At 41.0% G+C, this 24,573-nt stretch overlaps 1 protein-coding gene across 2 annotated transcripts in view; it reads right to left on the minus strand.

Moving 5' to 3' along the window:
- Positions 1–1,381: 1,381 nt before the first annotated feature.
- Positions 1,382–24,573, minus strand: part of C7 (complement C7) — a 57,395-nt gene continuing 34,203 nt past the window's right edge. For both annotated transcript variants that reach the window (XM_043599302.1, XM_043599311.1), the window contains 8 exons: positions 22,719–22,947; positions 20,657–20,828; positions 18,826–18,913; positions 16,267–16,399; positions 12,852–13,043; positions 8,363–8,453; positions 4,985–5,169; positions 1,382–2,546 (listed from right to left, as the gene is read on the minus strand). In XM_043599302.1, coding sequence (XP_043455237.1) covers positions 2,365–2,546; positions 4,985–5,169; positions 8,363–8,453; positions 12,852–13,043; positions 16,267–16,399; positions 18,826–18,913; positions 20,657–20,828; positions 22,719–22,947 — 1,272 coding nt within the window. In that variant the 3' untranslated portion in view covers positions 1,382–2,364. The remainder of the gene's footprint in view (positions 2,547–4,984; positions 5,170–8,362; positions 8,454–12,851; positions 13,044–16,266; positions 16,400–18,825; positions 18,914–20,656; positions 20,829–22,718; positions 22,948–24,573) is intronic.

Here is a 24,573-nt window from a genome sequence, read left to right on the forward strand (position 1 = left end):
AATTACTTGTTCAACTTGGTTTTTGGATCTGCATCTGGGCCTGCAATTTCAAATCTGTCTCCCTACCCAGGGTAGAAATTAACTCCCTTATAACCTCTAACAAATGCAGTTGGCCTCAATTAAGCATTTCTGAACGTTATTGTTTTCAATCTATTTAAAGCTGCCTCCTTATAACTTCCATATATTCTATCTGACTCTTCACTCAAGGGACAATGTGGTATATAAAGCTAGACCTGGATCCTACGTGGATTTCAAGTAGGAACGCATTGAGAGAACCATTGTGGAAAACAGTATGGAGGTTCCTCAAAAAGTTATAAATAAAACTACCATGGGATCTAGTAATTCCACTTCCGAGCAAATATCCAGAGGAATTGAAATCAGGATCCCAAAGAGGTAGCTGCATTCCCATGTTCATTGCAGCATTATTCCCAACAGCCAAGATACAGAAACAACCTAAGTGTTCATCCAGGGATGAATGAATAACGAAAATGTGGTACATTTTCCATACACACAATGGAATATTATTCAGCCTTTCAAAAGGAAGGAAATCCTGCCATTTACAACAATGTGGGTGGACAAGAATGTGGACACTACGCTAAATGAAATAAACCAAACAAAGAAATACTAGATGATCTCACGTATAGGTATGATCTAAAATATTCAAGGGATGCCTGGGTAGCTCAGTTGGTTGAGTGTCTGACTCTCGATTTTGGCTCAGACCATGATCCCAAGGTCATGGGATTGAGCCCCACGTAGGGCTCTGGACTGAGTGTGGAGACTGTTTAGGATTCTCTCTCTCCGTCTCTCTCTCTCTCTCTCTCTCTCGCCTCTCCCCACTCCTCTCTCTCAAATAAATAAATAATAAAATGAAAGTCAAATTCATAAAGCAGAGTGTAGAATGGTGGCTGCCAGGGGCTGAGGAGAAGGGCATTCGGGGATGTGATGCTTAAAGAGTGCCAAGGTTTAGTTATGCAAGATGAATAAGTTCTGGAGATCCACTACATAGCATTGCTGTAGCTATGTGCTATAGTGCCTATAGCTAACAATCCTTTCACATATACTTAAGATCTTCTAAGAAGAAAGATCTTAGGTGACATTTTTAATAAAAAATAAGTGATAAATAAGAATAAATAAGAAATAAGAAAGATAATAAGAGAGGTGGGAGAAAACTTTGGGAGGTGATGGATAGGTTTATGGTCTTGATTGGTATATACTTCTCCCCAGACGCATCCAGTTGTACATATTAAATCAGTACAGCTTTTTACATGTCAATCATACCTCAATAAAGTAGTTTAAAGAATAAAAATATATTTAAAAAGAACACATTAGCCATTCTTCATGGGAAGATTCTTTAAAATTAAACATGATACAGATCAAAAAATTCCAAAGGATAGTATCTTTAATGAGATTTTAATCACTGTCATTTTAACTAAGGTTTTGCTGAAATGTCTTTATCAGTATCAGAAAAGTACACAGATATTATTTGTATATAAAAGCATATTTTAAATTCCATTTAAGCCCACTCATGTCATCTCCCACAGCTAGATTTTGTTTTGATGAAAGATGAATAAGGAATAAATAGAAGGCCAATGTCTCACACTGATGTACCTGTATGGCCCTCTGAAAAATCCAAGCATGTATTCACATTAGAGAAAACTATTCTGTCAAATATATGATCACTCAACAGCCCAGGCATGAACTGATGTTTCCTACAGAAGAAAAGGGGAGAAAGTGGGCAAATTACAGTCCTCGTGTTTGACACACACTAAAGAAAAGCCCCAAAGAGAAGACGGGATTGTGTTTGTTGTTCGACAAGAAGGCAGAAGGTACCACAATAAACTCGGTTCTGAAATTTCAGCGGTTCCATTTCCCAGTAAGATTTAAGGATCCTTACATGTGGTACTGGAGTCCACAGGGCCAGGCAAGAGATTACTCCTTGGGATGGATATTTGTATCTGTCTTTTACTGAGAGAAGCCAACCTCTCTAATCTCACCGTTTTCCTAATCCTTTTGTACAGTGTTTCCGGCCCATGGGTGGAGTCCATCATACTTAAAAGAATCATAGGGCTGAAGGGAGTATTCCAGGTTCTCCGGTCTAATCCTCTCATTTTCAGATTAAAAAGTCAAGGTCCAGGCGTGTCAGCAATTTGTCCAGGAACACACAGCTCATGCAAAGGTTTGTGCGTACTGTTCATCCTGACTGGCATTTTAAATAGGAAGAACAGGAGCATCTCGGTTCAGGTTTGGCAGAACGCAGGTCGGTGCTTCTACTGGTGGCTGGCAGTTGGGAGAAGTGACCGTATGTACGTTTTACCTCAGCCACGGCAGCTGCGGGATTCGGAACCAGCCAAGGGCCACGGGAGCCTACGGGGTCCCCGCTCCGCAGGGCCGCATGCTGGTGACCCTGACGCCCTGCCCTTGGCACCTGAGCGCGCCGGCCGCACACTCGGTCATCGTCTGCTCCACACCGTTCACTTCCACGCAGACGCTAAGGCCGCCTTCCTCGCACTCCGATGCTTCTCTGCAGACACATTTGCTGCTCTGGGCTGGAAAGAAGAGCGGCAGAGGCTTAATGGCACATGGAGGAGGTGGGAGAGTGAAGTCACATTACCTCCAAAGTCCCGATGCCCTGCGGAGATCTCTCCAAGCTCCTGCCTGGAGGCATCAACTGACCGCCCTGGGAGAGGGGGAGGGCCAGGGAAGTCCAGCATTGCGCTCCACTCAGCATGAGGAGGGTTCTAGGCTGGCACCAGGCCGCCGGAGGGGGGGGGGGGGGGTGCATGGGCCAGCCCTCTCCAAATCAGGGGCACTCCCTCTCTCTCTTCCTCCTCTGGGCTGCTGGCTAGGGGAGCCAGAAGCTGAGTAAGCCCTCAACCCCTGACCAGATAAGGAGACCTCAACAAAGACCAAGTTGACTCAAGGCTCAAACAGAGACAAAGAAAAGAACTCAACTTACTTTAAGAGAGAGGGCATAAAACACAGAAGACCACATATGGGGTGCGGGGACAGTGGGGGGGAGGGGGGCAGAGAACAAGTCTGGGGCGCCTGGGTGGGGTTAAGTGCCAACTTCAGCTCAGGTCATGATTTCACAGTTCCTGAGTACAAGCCCTGCATTGGGCTCTGTGCTGGCAGCTCAGAGCCTGGAACCTGCTTCAGATTCTGTGTCTCCCTCTCTCTCTGCCCCTCCCTGCTCACAGTCTGTCTGTCTCTCTCTCAAAAATAAACGTTAAAAAAAAAAAAAAAAAAAAGCCAGAAATGAGTTGGGGGAGAATTCACAGTGTACACTTAGGTGTCAGGCTGGAATGCACCAGCCAGGTGTCTCCAAAAGGAGTGACAAGCTCACTGGTGACTGGCGATCCTAACCCAACCCAATGGTTTAGAGTTCAGTATGTCATCGCCCGGGTGGCCAACAGTCCAGGAGCGAGAGAGCAGGGGCCCGGCTGGCACAGGCCATGGGGAGGACCTGAGTTGCTGGCAGAGATCTCACAGATCACATAGTCCGGCTCCCAAATTTACAGATGGGGAAACTGAGGCAGTGACTTGGCTGCAGCCAGCCAGGCTTTCCCCCTTGGTAATATACCTGAAACTGTGGGAGGTAGGCCATGCCAGGGGTGCTGTTCAAGATCACTGTAAGTGCTATATGGACACAGTTGACCGGCCAATCTTGAACCACAACTTGAAAGAGTAACTCCTTTTTTTATTCTCTTCAAATTCTTTTTATTACTTCTAGGAGAAAGTGTCACCTTGGCACTGATATGCTTTTAACACCCCCTAACACTTGCTGAACTCCCTTTATCCCAAAGAAGCAGCATCCCTCAAGCTGCCAGCAGCATCTGGCTAGAATCTACAACCTTATTTTGTTTCATATGTATTTTTGTGGTCATCTAATATTTATGGCAAGTGATGCTTCTTTTTAAGAAATGATAAAATTTCCTTTTTTAAAAAAGTTATTTTTATGTGAGTCCATTTTTTAAAATGTTTTTAATGTTTACTTATTTTTGAGAGGGGTGGGGAGGGGCAGAGAGAGAGAGGGAGACACAGAATCTGAAGCAGGATCCAGGTTCTGAGCTGTCTGCAGAGAGCCCGATGTGGGGCTCGAACTCACAAACTGTGAGATCATGACCTGAGCTGAAGTCAGACTCTTAACTGACTGAGCCACCCAGGCACCCCTGTGAGTCTATTTTTTTTTTAATGAGTTCATTATATGGATAATAGGAGGACAGAGCAAAAATCATGAAGGTGGAATGAGAATCACCAGTGTTTGGGAGGACATTCAAACCATCAAGAATGTCTCCTTGTCTTCTTAGATACTTGACCTACCCCATTCCCCAAGGAGGACTGTGGATAAGGACCGTTCACTCTCAAACCAGCCTGAGACTTTCATGTCCTCAGGGATCTGCTTGGATCTGCTGCTAAACTAGAAACTACCATTTAAAAGGCCTCAGTGGGGTGCCTGGGTGGCGCAGTCGGTTAAGCGTCCGACTTCAGCCAGGTCGCGATCTCGTGGTCCGTGAGTTCGAGCCCCGCGTCGGGCTCTGGGCTGATGGCTCAGAGCCTGGAGCCTGTTTCCGATTCTGTGTCTCCCTCTCTCTCTGCCCCTCCCCCGTTCATGCTCTGTCTCTCTCTGTCCCAAAAATAAATAAAAAATGTTGAAAAAAAATTTTTTTTTAAAAATAAAAATAAAAAAAATAAAAGGCCTCAGTACTGGGGCGCCTGGGTGGCTCAGTCGATTGAGCCTCCGACTTCAGCTCAGGTCATGATCTCACAGCTCGTTGAGTTCGAGCCCTGCATTGGGCTCTGTGCTGACAGCTCGGAGCCTGGAGCCTGCTTTGGATTCTTTGTCTCCCTCTCTGCCCCTAACCCGCTCACAGTCTGTCTCTGTCTCTCTCAAAAATAAATAAACATTTAAAAATAAAATAAAATAAAAGACCTCAGTACTACTACCTTAGCACTGTTATAGTTACAAATACACAATGCCCCTTACCATCGCATTTTCCCCAGAGCGGACAGGCACCACAGGCTTTCTGGGCTGGGACAGGCAGAGTGCAGCTCTCCCTATCAGCAAGAGTGTAATTTCTACCCTGACAGTGGAGAACGTGCAGCTTGCAAACTGTCAGAGGCAGTATCCTTTTGCTTCTCTCATCTCGCGCACATACATCCAAGGAGGATCTGAAACAAATTTTTTAAATTACATTATTTAGAAGACTTTCCTTCTTACAAGTGGAGGATGTGAAGTGAAAGGCGAGGCTGGGAGCTCAGTGCCTCAGATGTCACCACCCACAGGAAAAAGATGAAGCAAACACTCAAATCTCCTTCATTGCTGGGGCTCACCCTCCTCCGATCTTCGAGATGAACAAATTTTGCTCTGTATTTGCTCCCAATTTTTACAAGCTGAGATATCTAGTGTTGATCTTGTTTCATCTAGAGCAGATCAGATACAGCAACTTAGAAGAGAAGGCAAGGTCTGCTGGGGACACAGGTGGGTTGACAAGCAGGAAGGAGACAGAAAATCAGCAAAGATCACACATTCAGAGATGGCAGTCCTGTGGGACCATTGAAGGCAGGAGAAGTTAGCTCCTCCCAGTCCGGTAGCCTGGAGAGTTCCTGTCTATAACACGGCATTGTGCAACACTTCATGACCGATGCTTCAAGGGAAGATGAAACTGTATTCTTCAATAGGATTTTTTAAAGTATCTATGTTCACAAAATAGTTTAGAAATAGTTCTAGAAAAATTATTACTTTTTTTCCTTAAGCATTGGTACTCAAATGGTGAGATTCAGCTTTGTAGAAATGTCACTAATAAAAACAAGGACATTTCTGAATGTTGATGGATAAGGAAAGCATTACTGTAGTGAAACCTTAGACAACAAAGTATTTTTGTATAGTAGACGGAGTCTATATTTATTTTTATATATGTTTAGCTCTCATACTTTCTTCAATGGCCAAGAGCTAAATTTACTTGGAGTTGTTTACATCACAAAAACAAATCCTTATATCTTTCTTTTATCTGTTTATTTAAACCTTAAATCGAACTACTCAGAACAGCTTGAAGGGCAGAGACCTTGTAAAGCCACCTGGTTATCAGTATCTGATAGAAAGCTCACACCAAGTCTCTAAACAGCAGGCTGCAGATAAACTAAATGAATCAGAGAAGTTGGAAAGAGGATGAAAGTGAATCAAAGTCAACAATGATTAATAAAAAATAACACCACAGTCAGAATATTCTGGGCTGACCACCACTGCCATTTACAGTATTTAGCTATATTTTTTTCTCACAAGAAGTTACATCTTATAAGATGCCGCCAGAATCACCATTACTCCCTGTGAGTGTTCAAGGAGTTGGATATGTGTTTTGATGACAATAATAATTGAAAGCCAAGTATAGTTGATCCGTGAGCAACATTGGTTTTAACTGCATGTGTGGGTCCACTTATACATGGATTTTTTTTTAATGTTTATTTATTTATGTAGAGAGTGCGCATGCACTCGAGCAAGGGAGGAGCAGGGAGAGAGGGAGAGAGAGAATCCCCAGCAGGCTCTGGAAGTAGAACTCAATCCCATGAACTGCGAGATCATGACCTGAGCTGAAACCAAGAATTGAACGCTTAACCTACTGAGCCGTCCAGGTGCCCCTGGGTTTTTTGGATATAGTATAGTACTATAAATGTATTTTCTCTTCCTTATGATTTTCTTAATAGCATTTTCTTCTCTCTAGTTACTTTATTATAATAATACAGTAAATAATACATATAACATAGAAAATATTTATGTTATTGGTAACATAACATATGTTATTGGTAACAGTCAACAGTAGGCTCTCAGTAGTTAAGTTTTGGAGAAGTCAAAAGTTATATGTGGATTTTTGACTATGCGAGGGGATTAGCACCCCTAACCCCCCATGTTGTTCAAGGGCAAACTGTAACTGGTCAGTAAATTTGTGTTTTGATTCTTAGCCTTAAAGATGACCAATAAACGTCTTAGCCTAGATATCTCCCATTTGTGTCTCCAGATTGGTTCTCCACTCTTCCCCCCCGCTGCCAGGAAGGCTGAAACTATGAGCTATATCCATAGACTTCCTTGTCCTCTAGCTTCAGGTGAATTTGAGCAATGGCAGGAGATTTAAGGGATATTTACTGCCCTGACTCACTCCAGGGCAGTCTCTGAGGTCCCTAAAATGAGGGACTCCACTCTTCCTTGGCTGCCATCTGTACAGAATCTTCCTCTGTCTCCAGCTTTGCATAAAAGTTCTTCCTCTGGAGCACCTCTTCCTGTGAGCCTCTGACTCTTGATCTCAGCTCAGGTCATGGTCTTGCTGTTCCTTGGGTTTGAACCCCACAATGGGCTCTGCAGTATCAGTGCTTGGGATTCTCTCTCTCTCTCTTTGCCCCTCCCTTGCTCACACAGCCCCTCTCTCTCTCTCTCTCTCTCAAAATAAATAAATAAATAAATAAATAAATAAATAAATAAATCTTAAAAAAAAAAAAAAAAGCTCCTCTTGTCACTCTGCAAGCCTGGGGGCATGGATTTGTACCCTGGTTGTTTGCAGTCTGGGAGTACTGCCCTGTGGGAGTCCTGCCAGTTTCTTTCACTCTGCCCACACTTCTGTAAACAGTCCCCCTAGGAAACCTCCTCTTGTCTTAATGCAATCATACAATCTGTCCAACTAGGACCATAACATAGACATCTAGTACCTACTTCAGATATCCACCCACGGTGGAGTGATTTCAAGTTGGGTGGAATTCTCGTAATGCACATCTAGAGACACGGACATTTCAGAAACCAGTATCTCTATTGGTACTGCATTAAGAGTGTATCTTTGGACAGCTGGGTGGCTCAGTTGGTTAAGCATGGATTCTTGGTTTCAGCTCAGGTCACGATCTCACGGTTTCATGAGTTCCAGCCCTGCATTGGGCTCTGTGCTGACAGCACGGAGCCTGCTTGGGATTCTCTCTCTGCCTCTCTCTCTGCCCCTCCCCTGCTCGTGCTGTCTCTGTCTCTCTCAAAATAAAGAAATAAACTTTTTTTAAAAAAGTGTATCTTTCAAGGGAATTTCAATCCTAATCTTTGTAAGCTCTAAATCCTCAAGTTTTCATGTCGCCCCATCTTATGTAGAAAACTAGCAGTGCCCAAGTCCTTCAGCCTTTCTCTAGACAGAGTAGAACACTGCTTAACACCACTGGTGTCAGCCCCAGAGACCCAGGCAAATAACAGACAGCAGATGGGCCAGATTAAAATGCAAGCAAAAATCTTTAACCCTTGGTAAGCAACACCCTGGATCAAACAGAGACACTAGCATCTACCAAAACATTTTTTATCTTGAATAAAACAAACCAGAGAGAGGTGAGCAAAGACAGAGCTTACCCACATTCATAAGGCATTTTACAAACACATCTTGAATTCTTCAGTTTCTCCCAGGGCTGACATTCAGGCACTGCCAGGGTTAAAGTGGTTTCTAAAAAAAAAAAAGGATAAGGGAGATGCAATCATTAGAAGAGCTTCTTTGTGGTAAACAAACTATTATTTTAATTGTTGAACCAGGTTCTGTAATATTCTCAACTGCTACAAATTTGTACAGTTAAAAAAAAAAAAAAGCTGTAAAGCATTTTACAAACAACAGTGTTCCTAGGAGAAGCCTACAAATAATTTCAATTCAAATTTCAATGCTACCATATCTTGAGCATTTACTACTGTGGGAACAGTGGCTGTTGTGATATTTAATCCCCCCTAACAAATGCCCACTTCAGAGTTAAAGAAATTAAGGGTCAGAAAAGTTAAGAAACTAGTGCTAGTTCACACATTTAACAAATTGGTCAAGCCAGGATTTAAGTCCATGTTTGTCTGAATTCAAGGCCAGTGGAGCAGGCTCCCTTTCATCAAGCAGTCGGTGCTTATAAACTGTTTGTTGTTTGGACTGCATGTTGCCCCCTCTGTCTATAGTCGGGCAGAAAGCACCGTAATGTGATCTCCACATGGAGAACTCCCTGGTGCCCCAAGATCCGTTAACAACCTCTCACATGTAAGTGTCTAATTGGTCTCCTTTCAACGGTGAATAAATATCTAGAGGTACTTACATTAATTAAACCTTTTCCATTGCTTTGTGTTTTCTACAAATGGATCAAAAGTCAACCATCATTCCAACTTTGACAGGAAGACACCTTAGGCCAGCTTACAAGAGCTTAATTTAACTGTCGTCTCCTCAGCTATACCTGATTACAAGGTGACTAACCTAAAACATCCTGTTATTCCCACCGCCTTCCTGCTTCATGACAATGGAATTCAATGGTATATATACTTTCCCATCATAAAACTAGTTCTCTGTTGGATATATTTATAAAGGTAGTTCATCTGAAAAGCATATTTTTACGGATGCACAAACTATGCAATACTTCCTCACTTTGGAAAACCTAAGAGCTTTAGATAAGACAGTAAAATCTCGGGGACAATTCGTAACTTGTAAAAATGGTAATAATATGAACTGTAGCCTGCCAGGTTCAGCAATGTGTATAATAAGTACTCATTCTTTAAATACTCCCCTTTATAATAGTAGTATCCTAAATGCAATGTAGTATCCTGAATTGGATCCTAGACCATTAAAACAACATCAGTGAAGGGGTGCCTCAGTGGCTCAGTTGGTTAAGCATCCGACTCTTGGTTTTATCTCAGGTCATGATCTCACAGTTTGTGGGTTCAAGTCCCACAGTGGGCTGTGTGCAGACAGCACTGAGTGTGCTTGGGATTCTCTGTCTCTCCCTCTTTCTCTCTCTGCCCCTCCCTCACTTGTGCTTTCTCTCTCTCCCAAAATAAATAAACATTAAAAAAAAAGACATTCGTGGAAAAACTGGTGATATATAAATAAAGTCTGTAGTTTAGTCAATAGTATTGCACTAATATTAATGTCTTAGTCAACTCACTAAATTATGTCAAGTTATATAAGATGTTAATATTATGAGAACATGGTAAAGGGCATATAGAAACTCTATTTGCAACTTTTCCGAAATCTAAAATTATTCCAAAATAAAATGTTTTTTAAGGTGGTGTTATCTAGATCAGTGCTTCTCAAGCAGGGGCAATTTGGCAATATCTAAATATCTTACAATGCACAAGACAGACTCCCACAACAAAGAGCTCCCAGGTCCAAACTTCCAATAGTGTTGGGGTTAAGAAAAGTCTAATCTAAATGTACCAAAACTAAAGTTCTATGATAAAGCCATGCAAATGAGCTCTTCAGTGTGCCTAGACGTTTATTTGCTAGAGATGAGGGGAGGGGGAGGGGAATGGAAGAAGGTGGCCGAAGAGTACAAAATTCCAGTTATAAGAGAGATGAGTATTGGGGATGTAATGTGGTTGATGCTGCTCGATGATATACAGGTAGAGTGTTGGAGGAGTGGATCATAAGAGTTCTCATCACAAGGAGAAATTTGCTTTTTTTCTTTTTTTTTTTTTTAACGTTTATTTATTTTTGAGAGACAGAGCATGAGCAGGGGAGGGGCAGAGAGAGAGAGGGAGACACAGACTCTGAAGCAGGCTCCAGGCTCTGAGCTGTCAGCACAGAGCTAACATGGGGCTCGAACTCATGAACCATGAGATCATGACATAAGCAAAGTGGGACGCTTAACCGACTGAGCCATTCCGGCACCCCTCTTTTCTTTTTTTAATTGTGCTTTTGTGAGATGACGGATGTTAAGCAGACCTACAGTGGTCATCATTTCACAGTAGATGCAAATCAAACCATCACGCTGTATACCTTGAACTTCTACAGTGATGTATGTCAATTATTTCTCAATAAAACTGGAAATGATATTTTTTAAAAGTTTATTTGTTAATCATTCATAAGAATGACAGTTTAGATTTTAAATGTTTTCCAGAAGTTATTACAATTTCTTTATGAAAAATCACGGGTAGAATCAGCTAGACCGAAGACCTTTGCGTTTAAGAACACAGATTTCTTAACTTCCTATATCTTTATGTCAAAACTACATACTGATGGAGGGAGGGACAAATCAGTGGTTAGTGTTTAATGAGCACAGGGTTTCAGTTGGGAAGATGAGAAAGTCCTGGAGATGGTTGGTGATGTTGGTTGCACGATAATGGGAATGCACTTAATGCATTGAACTGTCCATTTAAAAATAGCTAAAATGGTAAATTTTATGTTATGTTTATTTTACCACAATAAAAAAAAAAGACTAAATACCGATACATCAGGTATTGAAAAAGCTCAACCTCGGAGACTGACAAACCTGGAGTTTGTTATTTGTGATAGACATATTTTAAGGGTAGTTACTATTAATATTCATCATGACTTCTGAAAAACACACAGGCCTGAAAAATACCCTTAATTAAAACTTTAATAGAATTTGCTACTGTGTAGGAGAAAATACATACTGAATTGTGCTACAAAACGAATGAAGGAGACATTTTAGAAAGATAGTATATAATATCTCATTCGGAATAAAAGAGCAACCTCATCAAGTGTACATTGTTCTCTTTAATTTTAGAATTCCTGGTACAGGTCCATTACTTCAAACATGCCTGATAAATTCCTATTTATGCTTCAGCGCAGTAAAAAACAAAGCACTTGTCCCTGCTCTGGACCTCTGACTGCTAACGAGCACGTAGGAACCAGCACAGCAGGCACACCATTGGCCATGCTGCCCTCCTGTTTTCTGTCATCAGCATCTATGTTTCATACCACAGCCCATGCCCGCCATCAGCCACAGATGGCTCTGTGCAGCCTGCCCTCTCTTAAGTTGTGACCATCTGATCCATCTGATGGTATCACTCATGAAATCTAGTACTTCATACTCACTGTAAAAGGCAAACTTCAGCATTGAATTAAATAAAAGTCATACACTGGAGGGGCGCCTGGGTGGCTCAATCGGTTAAGCGTGCAACTTCGGCTCTGGTCATGATCTCACGGTTTGTGAGTTCAAACCCCACGTCGGGCTCTGTGCTGACAGCTCAGAACCGGGAGCCTGCTTCAGATTCTGTGTCTTCCCCTCTCTGCCCCTCCCATGCTCATGCTCTCTCTCTCAATAATAAATAAACATTAAAAAAAACTAATAAAAAATAAAGTCATACACTAGAAAAATAAGAATACCATACAAAATTGAATGCAAGTGAGTTTTCCTTCTTTCCTGTTTTTTAATTGTCACAAACATGTATTTTCCATTTATTTAAAAAAATGTAAGTAAAGAAGAAATAGGAGGTTATTTAAAAAATAAATCCATCCCACCGTAAATATCTCTAAAAAGAAATAGTTTGGCTTTTTAAATCTCTTCTTACCATAGCTACTTTAAAGACCATTTTAATTTGCCTGATGTTCAAAATACTGGATTTTTGGATTTCCACTCTTAAAAACGGCTTCACAAGCCACAACACTTTGCTTTAAATAACTTCTGCTCTGCAGTGTTAAATGTAAATGCTTTTAAGTTTTCTATTTCAATAATGCCAATAAACCCTCTGAAAACCCAGAAAGGAAACATACAGAATGTTTTTAAACTCGGTACTTAATAAAAGTACATTTAAAAAATCAGGAAAAAAGCCAGAAGTCATCCTTTGAAAATCCTTTATTTTCTTGGCACCAAAACAGATACAAAGCTAATCTTTGATAAGGATTTAAGTTAGTTTCAGAACCACAGGGCTCTTCTTGCTTTTCCTTGCTTTCCATGACTCTATCTATGCCACGTGAAACAAAGTCTGTTACCCCATCTATGAGCCAACCTTCTTGTAGGGGGACAAGGACAAAGGGAATAACTCACAGTTATGGCCATCCAGTGCCATAAAGGACCGCCACAAGGACCGTCACTCACCTGAGTGCAGGTGTCCTTGGACAGACCTACAAGCTACTCACCTTTCTGCACACACTGAACATTCTTCATATCAGGACTCCACTTAAGGCTGGATCCACAGAGAAATGTTGAAGGACCTTTTAAGGACATGTCACCTGAACAGGAAATGGTCACTTTCTCACCAATTGCATAGAAAGGTTTGTGGGGATGACTCTGTATCCCATCCATCAAGGCAGGTAGAACACAGGCAATTTCTAAAGATAGAAGAAAACAGAATACAAAGGTCATTGCTTTCCTAAGCCATCTTTTTTTTAAAAAGACAACTTCGAATAGTGTTAATACACATGCTCTGCTTTTTCACATTAGAGGACAAAGAGGAAGAGGTAAGTTCACTCCTAGGATGCCCTGAAAGACATGTCCCACAGTGCCCGGCATGTAATTGACCAATAAAAGACTGAAGACCAAAACAGTTCCCATCCTCCACTCCTGCCCTCAAAGCAATGTGACAACATAAAATGAATCAGCCTTATAAACAGAGACCTAAAAAGCCCAGGCTGCTGTCAAAACTAAACTTTCAATAGCTGCCACTTATCTCTCTGGTCTGATGAAGTCCCACCAGAATTTTCCCAAGAAAATTTGCATATTGTTTGCATACCATTAGCATATATCCAATTAGATATTTTTATTATTTGAAAGTTTTAAAGAACCACCTTTAACCTTGAAACCATACAAGTATTAAGTGTTCTTTGGTTTTCCATCTCTAGTCTTTCTCAGTTACATTCATTACCTCAAATCTTCTGCTTGAGAAAACAGCAAAGAGAAAAAAGAGAAACATGTATACTTATGGGAAGCAAATCAGAATTCATGATTTGAAAAAAAAAAAATTGGCAATCTCTCTAATGGACTTCGGACAATATTCTACAAAATACTGCTCTGTTTCTGTACCATTTCCATCAGAAATTCCATTCACTCATTAATTCAAAAACAGCATCTATAGAGTGCTTATATTTAATGAAGTACGTTGTATGCTGCTAGGGATTTAACAAGATACAAGTTACATATCCTGCCTTCATAAAGCTAATAATCTAGCATCAGATTTGTTTGTTTCTGGCCATGATGCAATCACTGGCTTCACAATCATGCTCCCACAAAGACAAATAGAAAAGCTATACAAAAGTAAAGGAAAAAGTACTTCCGAAAGCATCAGAGAGATACCAAGGTCATGAAAATTTGAAGGTACAAGATTCTAGCGAGAAGTCTAAAGGGGTGATTACAACATTTGGTAATGCCTTTCTCCTTGAGGTATTTGTTAAGTTTGAAAAAAAAAATGCTTAAAGGCTGCTAAACTAAGGAGGAACTATAGCTCGTGGCTGAAAAGCTGAGTAGAGTTTTTAACAGTCTAATTGGGCTAGGGGACAAAGAGGTAGAGTCCAGTCCTGTCACAAAGGAGGGACCTAGGAAGATATCTCAGACCTTCCACTAGGATCCCTTAATGGTTACACCCTAGGAATAAAGGTAAACCAGACATAAAACAGCCTCACTGTTTGCAGGAAACAAAATCAAGTCTTTTCTAGAGGAAGAGAACATCATCCAAAACCTCAGACTATTCCATTATTTTTTTCACACATAAAGTCTGGCATTTAATCAAAACTATTCTGACATTTAAAAGGAAAAGAATTCACCAAAACCCCAAAAAAGACAATAGAAACAGACCCCCAGTAGGTCCAGAGAATGGGATTAACAGCCATGGACCCTGAAATAACTGTGATTTACATGTTGGGAAAAAATTAAATGACAAGGCACAGAATTTCAATGGAGAAAAGGCAAGTATAGAAAAGTGGACAAATGAAATATCTAGAATTGGAAAATGAAATTAAGAACTCAACAGAGTTCTTAAAAGCAAATTATATACAAGTGTACAGAGAATTAATAAACTGGAAGTTAGATCAATTAAAAAATATTTAGGATGAAACGGAGAGAAGAAAAAAATTATGTAAAACAAAATAATGTAGTAATATATACAATCTAAAAAAATATATCATTTGTGTCTTGTGAGGAAAAATGGGCAAGAATTGGACAGAGGCAATAATTGAGGACACAATGGCGAAGAAGCTCCTGAAATTGACAAAAGACATAAAAGCACAGATTCAAGAAGTGCTTCAAATATTAACCAGGGTAGAGACAAAGAAAATCACACCTCAGCACATCACTGTGGAGGTGCTTCTGAAACCCAAAGACCAGAAAAAAAGAGAAATTCTCAAAAGTGTCCAGACATAAGATTTCCAAACCAGAAGTGGTATGACTAAGAGTGAATGTCTCACTAGAATAAAATCTTTAAAGAGCTTAAATAAAATAACTGCTAACCTAGAATTCCTTACCCATAAAAACATCCTTCAAAAATGAAGATAAAACAAAGACATTTTAAGATGAACAAAGACTGGGTCAACTTCTTATCAGCAGATTCACAATAAAGGGAAAAAAATCTCTTCAAGCAAAAGCATCTTATTAAATGTTTCAAAGAACCAACTTTTGGCTTTGTTACTGTAAGCTAGAAAATATTTATATTCTATTTCAGTAATTTCTGCTCAAGGACTCCAGGCAAGAGAGACAGAGAGACAGATAGAGACAGAAACAAAGAGGAAGAGAGGAGGTCCTACAAATAAGAAAAAGACAAACCAACAGAAAAGGGGAGCTAAAGATTGGACAGTCACTTCATCAAAGAGGATATGCAAATGGCAAATAAACATGAAAACAGGCATCATAACATAGTCACCAGGAAAAATATAAATTGAAAAGTCAAAATTAAAAAATAAGATATTGCTACACACTCATCAGTATAGCTAAAATTTTTTAAAGATTGTTGATATCAAGTGTTGATAAGGATACAGAGCAATCTTGGCTTCTCAGACCCTGGTAGGGATGTAAATTAGTACAACCATTTGGGAGTCTGGTAGCATCTAAGTCTAAATGTATGTACATCGTATGACTCAGAGACTTTATTCAGAGGTACATACCCAAGAAGAAAAAGATGTTCATGTGTACACTAGGTTTTTCTCCATGGCCTAGACCAACTGATATAGCAAAAAAATGTATCTCTACAGCTCTATCCATCTGCTGAACCAACTAATACTGCAGGACAATCAAGGAAGTACACTGATTTGGTCACATCCCTAGAAATTGAACTATATGGGATGTTCTGAAGGTCTTAGCCAGAATGGAGCTCCCTGGCCTATTCGAATTTGCACCAGAAACGTTAAAATTGCAGTGAAATGTGCCTCGCCTAACAGAAGCACTATCAACTAGAGACTGCTGAGGGCTTTTTCAAGACACAGCTGAAACTTGAACAGGAGCATATGAGCTTCTCAGGAAAGGAATGTCAAGACACGGGCCACACAGTGAGCGGTTATTCATCTTGATTCATTCCCTTCCACATTATTCTCTCATCTTAAGTTATATGCTACAACCAAGTCCACTCACTCTGACAATGCATTTCCCCAACAAGCCACTGTAAATCTTCTCCACATCTGGCTACAGGGTCTCCAATTAGAGAGTAACCTTCATTGCAAGTATATACTATGTTTTTCCCAACAGGAAACATGGCACCTTCATCCTAAAGAGAAATAAAAGAGAGAGAGAGAGTATGTCTATTTTGCATTAAAAAAAGTTTCTTTAGATATATTTGGGCTATAAGTGATGCCTTCTTTTAGTCATCAGGCAAACTAAGTTCAAATAACTAATTTAAAAAATTATCTGTAAAAACAATTTTCCCTGTATGGTCCTAGTCAATGACACTGGTACTACCATTAACTAAAATAAAGCCATTAATGCCACATATAATTTATTAATTGTCCCCAAATACCAAGCACTGTACTAAGCATTTTACCAAAATTACTTTTGTGGACACTGCCCAAGTCCCTTCCCCCCCGGCCCCTGCATGTTCCAGGAAAAGACAGTTGTTATCAGATCTCGGAAATGTACTTGTTGGTCAGGTCTTCATAGTAAGACGTCATGGGCTGCTCATTGGCCATACCGCCTAATAAAAGCTGGTAGGAACAGACAGAAATGTGCAAATCCTATCAGCATGTTTATGAAAGTTTAAGTTTCTCACTGATGACTTTTAGAGGGAGTGTAATGCTGATCTTCTCCTATCCTAAGCTCCAGCCCCTACCCTGTAAGGGAAGGGCCACTGTGGCTGGGCCAGATTCAAGGACATGCCAGGAGGTGAGCTTTCATGGTGAAGCAAGGAAGAATTTGAAGCTGAAACTTAAAGGGGTAATCATGCTCTTTTGGGATCTCTATTAGTTCCTTTCCTCATTCTTGGGGCTCTCTGCCACCCCAGGGGTGGTAAAGAAAATCGGCCTGGGGAAGGGCTGAGAGCTAGGCATTAGCACCTGGCTACTCCAGGCATTAGAACCAAATCCCAAGGTGCCTTCTACTATTCACTGTCAGTCCTGGTCCAGTCTGGCTCCAGTTGGTAGGAAACAAAGGGCCCAGGTTAATACTTGAGTTTGAATAAATTGGGAAAGGACAGTTGATTTGCTTTGGTTCTAGCCAATAGGCCTTCATCTGCCTGACAGAAGGGACTGTTATAACAGTGTCAAACTTGGTTCTGTATCAGAACCACTAGTAGCAATTTAAAAAAAAAAAAAAAAAAAAAAAAAAGCACAACTCTTAGGCTCTATCCTAAACCTACAGAATGAGAAAGAAAAAAAAAAAAGGAAGGTAAGGGGCAAGGAGCAATCTCTATTCTTAAGTTCTCTGTGTGACTGTGATGTAGTCCGTCCATGGGGCAGTGTTCAGAACCCTTGCCCCTTACAGGACACCACATGCACTGAAGTTTGGGACAACAGTTCATGGTTTGCTGAAGTATATGAGTTTGTTTGGCCTTGTTCACCAAGCCTGTGTTTCCTTCAGGAACTTAGTAGATTGTGGTGACTGTATTGGGACAGAATGAGTGTTAGAGATGTTGGGCTCATTCCCCTCTGTCCACACACACACACACACACACACACACACACACACAAACACACACACAGAAGCCCTCTTCCATTTCCCAACAGTATCTACATTTGGGGAAACTTCAGCAAAATGTCAGTGTGTGTGTTTAAAGGCCTAGAATTTCAAAGGTAAACCCTCTGAGAAAGCAAGGCTGGCGGCACTGAGAGGGTCCTGATGAAAGCCTCCTACGTGAGCCAGTAGGAGACTTCATTGGAGCTTGAGGCCAAAGCCTCATCACAACAAGCAGTGAGAAGAGCAGAAATTAATATGGCCGCAAGGCCAAGAAAATTCCCTAGAATGACAAGTGGCAGGTGATTTGTGTTCCTTCCTAAACAAGAAAATCGCTCCAAGTATAATGACCCATATCTCACCAATGCTGGCAAAATGTCTTATTGGCTTCTGGAATAAACCCAATATTTCTTCCCAAACCCAAAATTTCTGAAAAAAATTTTTTAAAGACATTTCTCAGGATGCCTGGGTGGCTCAGTCAGTTAAGTGTCTCTTGATTTCAGCTCAGGTCATGATCTCACAGTTCATGGGTTCAAGCCCTGCATCTGACAGCACAGAGCCTGCTTGGGATTCAATCTCTCCTTCTCTCTCTGCCCCTCCCCTGCTCTCTCTCTCTCAAAAATAAATAAATAAACATTTTTAAAAAATCTTTAGAAAGACATTTCTCAGTGGCAAGAATAGAGAAAGTCCTCTTTGCTGCAGAACTTGCTTATGGATTCTTATTTTAGTGTTAAGAATGGAAATGTTTAACAGCCTTCTGGCATGATTACATTTCTAATTTCATTGGGCAGCAGTATTGATTTACCTTACTGCAGAAGATATACTGCCTTCTGCAGAATTCTAATCACCTTGGCCAAAGAAGTAAAGTCACAAACTAAAACCCTTACCACTAAAACTAAAATGCACATATAAACTATTTGTAGCACTATTTCATCATGGAAGAAGGAAATCGATTATGACATTAGGGAGAGAGAGAACTTGGAGCAAAGAGCATATGCAGAGGAAAACAATATATCTTTCATAACCAACTTGAACAAATCCATCTTTCAAGGCAGGAGGTGATGGACAGAATTCTTTTGGAACCAAAGACAAAGGAAAACAATGTGGTTCAAGCAATCTGAAAGGAAAAGGAAACAAAACATAATTAATGTGATGGATTTCCACAGCATAATAAATATTTTGCACCACAGCGAATTTTTCATTAACATCTGAAAGAACTCCATTCCTGTAAACATGCTGATGTGCTATTTTTGTCATTCTCGGGATCAATATCTGATCATATCCTGTGATAGAAAATTCAAACATAAACTACCAAAAAATAGCTACTAAGTCAGTAGTATGAAAAACAAAGAGAAAGAAAAGGAAATAAAAGTCTCTGGACAAAACACCTACTTCATGGGATTTCTAGAGGCCAGCTGCCTCAGACCTACTTTTTCTTCGGCTGTCTGGTTCTGAAGTGCCTTTAACACAGAATTGATTCTGGATTAAAAATAAAGGAATTCCTGTTAGTGACCCTGCAAGAAAGGGAACATCTACTCTCTGCTAGGCAACTTGGCAGTTGCTCTATAAATACGCAACATCTCGATGCACCTTCACAGTAACCCTATGAGGTATGCGACGAAAAGAAAGTTTGAATGACTTGTCCAAGATTACAAGGTAAGAAATACCAAGGCTGCATTCATGTTGTAGTCGGTTCAGCTCCTAATGTCATGCTCTTTCTACCTCCCGCAAGGCAATCTCTAGAGGAAGCTCATAATAATGGTAATCCCAGTGACATCCATCATTAAACAATAGTTTTATGGTCTCTGAAGCCAACGTGCCACCAGTACCACCTCCACTCCAGAGATCTGAAATCTGAGGGAAAGCATTACAGAATAGCCCGTGAATGTTGCCTCCTTCTCAGCTGAGTTCCTTATACGCTTTCCACACTTTGAGGAAACTCAGAAATGTGAAGTATTGATCATGATTTTCCTCTTTGTACTGGCAGGAGGAGGAGAACATTCTCTCCCTCCAAGCACCAAGAAGAGTGAGAATTCCTTCAGTGCCTCCGTAGGATGCTCCTTTCCTTCCAGCTTCATGTCTAGTGGCTGGGAAAAGAAGCCCAGTCCATAGAGGCCTCCTCTGCTGGAGACCCTCATCCTCCCAGAGATATGCTCCCCGAAGGTAGCTTCTCCTCCTACAGTAATTCCATATGCTCTCCAGCTTCCTAGTCAGGAGACTTGATGAATTTGCAAGGTCCCGGCAAATGGGAAGTTGGTGTCAGACAACTGGGCTAATCAGTCAAGATATTAGCCATCTAGAGCATCTGGCTTTATGCTTAATCCTGAATGAATGAATGAATGAATGAATGAATGAATGAATACATGAATACATGAATACATGAATACATGAAAAAATGAATGAATAGGATTGGTATATCTGAAGAGTAATACAACTATTAATCAATGCTTACTATGTGCTGGGCACTGTGCTAATCACTTTCTATGCTGAATCTCATTTAATTCTGACATTTTACTATTGTTTTACCTTCTATGATTATACTAATTTTAGAGGTGTTACCAAGGTCACACAGCAAAGTGTTAGATCTGCTTGATGCCAAAGCTGCTGCTCAGATCCCCTTGGCCAGATGACCTTCTAGTTACCCAGCCTTTTGTAACATCTCTATCAGAAAAACTTGAAACACACAAGTGCAAGCTGTCTACACACGCCTTCTTCCTTCAACTGACCCCACTGCTAAAGGCAAAGTCACTGATAAAAATTGCCATTTAATTTTTAAATCTTTTAATAGCAGCAATCACATATTCCATGCTCCCTGCAGAGGGCACTCTATTCTATTGCCAGGAGATCTGGTCACCATTACCGCAAATGCTGGAGTTCCTCCTCCTCGCATTGCCTGCTTTCTGTTGGCTCTCCAATACAAGACTGCCCGCCTCCACTGGGAGGTGGGTTATTGCATTCTCGGCTCCTTGATTTCTTCCCTTGAACGCAGGGGCCCCAAGAGGACCAGCAACTCCAACCTCCATCAACCCCTCCTGTAAGATAAGAGAAAGACTGTTCAGAAAGTACTTGGAGAGAAAGATTTCAGAGTCTAGTATTAAGCTTCATGCTCAGGCAGTTATTGAGGGAGGGGACAGTCTGGGCACATACTACCTTCACTCCGTTCAGGAGGTCTTCTTCAATGACCATAATGTCTCTGCACATTGACTGGGTTTGTTGATATTAAGGCTGCATCAACGAACTTCTTGCAATTATATCTTAAATTTGTTTATTATTTTAGAACTGTTTCAGAGCATTTTGTCATACCTCATGCCATTCATTTACTTCTCACAAGAATGAATCCGGGTGGGCAGGAAGTCTGTTACCATTCTCATTTGATAGGTATGGGATCTAAGGCAAGGGGGTTAAATGTCATGTCCGGTGCTGCAATGGCTGCCGAGAGTCCTGTCCAGACAGCAACATGGTCTTATGGCCGAGTCCAGGCTCCTCTCATTACAGCAGTTCCTACTGTTAACATTTTTATTGGAAAAGCCATGGTTGGGCATGAGAAGAACATAATCTACTGGGTTCCAGACTGCCAACCTCAGAGCTGGCACTGTGCAAAATGAGGAAATGCATAAGAAGGAGAAATGCTTTTACCTCCTGTCAACATCCTTCAGTCTTCAGGCACTTCCTCAACCCAGCCTGGCCACCTTCCAACTCAGGGCCGATTCATGACCAGCGGTGCTTTTAGAATTTTCCCCCATCATATACCTTGGGGTAGGCAAGAGAGAACTTGCACTATATTCTAAGAACTTGGCTTTCCTGGTTACAAACAGATCTCAGAGACCATGCTCCTGAAACATTACTTCCAATTGATAGATGGTTTTGTTTACTGCTCCTTACCTATTTCTACCGTGTAGCCTACATCCGTCTCTCCTCCACTCGGCACCCACCCCTCAGTATCATACACACCAAAACTAAACTAATGTGATTATATCTTCCAATGAGTTTCCTTATACTTTCTTCCATAATTAGAAATTGAGTTAATAAAGTAGTCCTCTGAGTATATTAACAGGGGTAACAATAGCTTGATATATTATGATCGCTACCCCAATCCTTACCAGCAGGGGGAGCTTCCATTTTATCAAATAATAGGAAATCCAAGCCACAAAGGAATGAAATCAAAGTGGTAGAATTTCAATTTACCAGACAGGCTACTTGGGAAGACATTTGGAGGCAAGGAGGCTTTCCTGACGCTTGTCTACAAGCAATCATAGTTCAGTCATGTATTCATTCATTCATCAAACATTTGTTAAGTGACTTCTATGAATCAAGCCTTGTTGGGCTCTGGGAATAAAAAAAAGGAATCACAGCCCTGACCTTAAGAAATGAGTTTTCTAGAGGAGAGAGGCATATAAATAAATACAAAACTGTCCCACACTTTGTCTACTCATAAAGTCAAACTTCACATAGTTCTGTGTGAACTGACGTGCCTCTAAAGCACCAAGCCTTCAGTTGAGCACATTCAGCGGATGTTCATAAAGTACTTGTGAGTAATTGATTGATAAAACATAATACAAAATAGAAATAGAGATATTTCAAAGAGCTTGCGATTGGAAAGGTTAAGCCATGTGCACACTAGCTGCACAGACCTGTTACGACAAAACCTCAATGAGCTGACTATGGCATAAAAGAGAGACGTGTTTTAGGCATTAATCTATTCTAATGGAGAACAGGGAATGGAGGGCATGGTGGGTCTATTCATTAAGACAAGAAAACAGAGACAGCAGAGGGCCTTAACCCCCTTGCTAGAACCCAGAAGTGCAATAGGAAGGGAGACACTAAATTAATACACAAAGAAGCATGATCTCAGGGATCAGCAGAAAAGAGTGATTCCTTTTTCATAGTGTCCAGCATAACTAGCAAAAACTCAGCACACTGACCTGCTTCATTTCCCACGAGGACTCCTTGCTCACAAGCCACACCAAATGTGTATGGTTTGCAATGGCACTGACACTGGGTCCCCTCGACGGTGGCAATGCCGCCATTTTGACAAGGTTGGCAATGGCAGGGGTCAAATTCATCCAGATATTCCTCAAGAGCCCGCTTCAGGTATAGTCTTTTCACAGAGGCACAGGGTACTTCCTTTACCAGCTCATACAGAGGGGTCAGCTATACAGATAAAGACATCATGGCCAGTATATCAGGGTTTTAGGCAAGAATATTTTTCTCCTGGCATTTAGGCTGAATCTCCATTAAAATAAAAATCAAAAGCCACTCTCATCTTAATTCCAATTATTTCTTGTTCAAATAAAAAGAAAGCAATTCATTTTCTTTGCAAGACAAAGGGAAAAATAGGAGTGAACAGGGAAGGAATATTTTTTGTATCTTGCATAAAATTTTTCAAAACCAACAGGACATTCATTTTCTAGTTATTGAAAGATTATTTTGAAGGAAGTAAATTTCTACCCTTGCAGAGGGCAAAAGAAAAGGAAATGCACTTAAATTACAGTGAAGAAGCAAGTGCAATTAAATTTAAGATTAAATACCCAGCTCTAAGAGACTTAACATGTCTCTTAGCAGAGACCATGACTCTTTCTTCCTGACAAAATTTAAAACAGACAGACATTACTTCTCTGTGTTGAATATGTCTGATGAAAAGCAGTTTGGAGCCCCTAGATGTGCTGGCTAAGCTTTAACAATCTGCTCTCCTAAGAACAAAAATGCTCTGATTTGTAGCATTTGCCAATTTCTGCAGTATAACTACTCTTCCCATGGCCGATTTCAGGTTGCCACTGGGATGCCAGTGACCATGGAGTCGGGAAGAGATAGGCACCTTTGGCTGTTATGAGGGTCCATCTTGAGCTGGCTACAGCATACCACTGGAGTAGGAGGATAACTTACAGACCCAGCCACATCTCCCTCCGTCTCTGCCCAAACTCTCTCACGCTGCATTATAAAAGAACTGACTGGATGGCATTGCGTGAACGTATACCTATAATAAGTTAGCACAGCTATGATAGTGACAGTCCTATGTGGAGAAATGCAGAGTTGAGAATGAGAAGGAATGTCTGATCCTCCCTAATCAACAACTTAGAATTTTTTAAGATTTGTAACGGGGCACTGGTATTGAAAATAGGTCATTGTGAATATCGATGGTGGCACCTTATGATAAGACCTCCAGGAAAACTGGCCTCTTCCTTTTACCCTTACTTAGAGGCAAATGGGTGGATATGGTGTTGGGAGGGTGCTTAAGAAGCTTTTGTAATTTGGGGGGGGGGGCGGATTATAAAATGTGTCCAAGTCAAGTTTCACCTGAGACATTTCTTTTCTTTTTTTTTTTAAATTTTTTTTCAACATTTATTTATTTTGGGGACAGAGAGAGACAGAGCATGAACGGGGGAGGGGCAGAGAGAGAGGGAGACACAGAATCGGAAACAGGCTCCAGGCTCTGAGCCATCAGCCCAGAGCCTGACACGGGGCTCGAACTCACGGACCATGAGATCGTGACCTGGCTGAAGTCGGACACTTAACCGACTGAGCCACCCAGGTGCCCCAACCTGAGACATTTCTTGACTCCCATGACAAAGAATAGATCATAGAATCAGTTCTGCCATAGCACTTGTTTTGAAAGGGTAAATTTGTTCCACTGGGATGGATGTGTTAGGGAACACCATGAACATATCACAAATTTCATACAATTTCATCCGTAAGAAAAACCAGGTGAACCCAGAAAAGTGGACACAACTGAACCAACATAGGAATACACAAAACACACACACACACAAACACACACTT

This window comes from Prionailurus bengalensis, chromosome A1, assembly GCF_016509475.1.
Source record: "Prionailurus bengalensis isolate Pbe53 chromosome A1, Fcat_Pben_1.1_paternal_pri, whole genome shotgun sequence".
Lineage (NCBI taxonomy): Eukaryota > Metazoa > Chordata > Mammalia > Carnivora > Felidae > Prionailurus > Prionailurus bengalensis.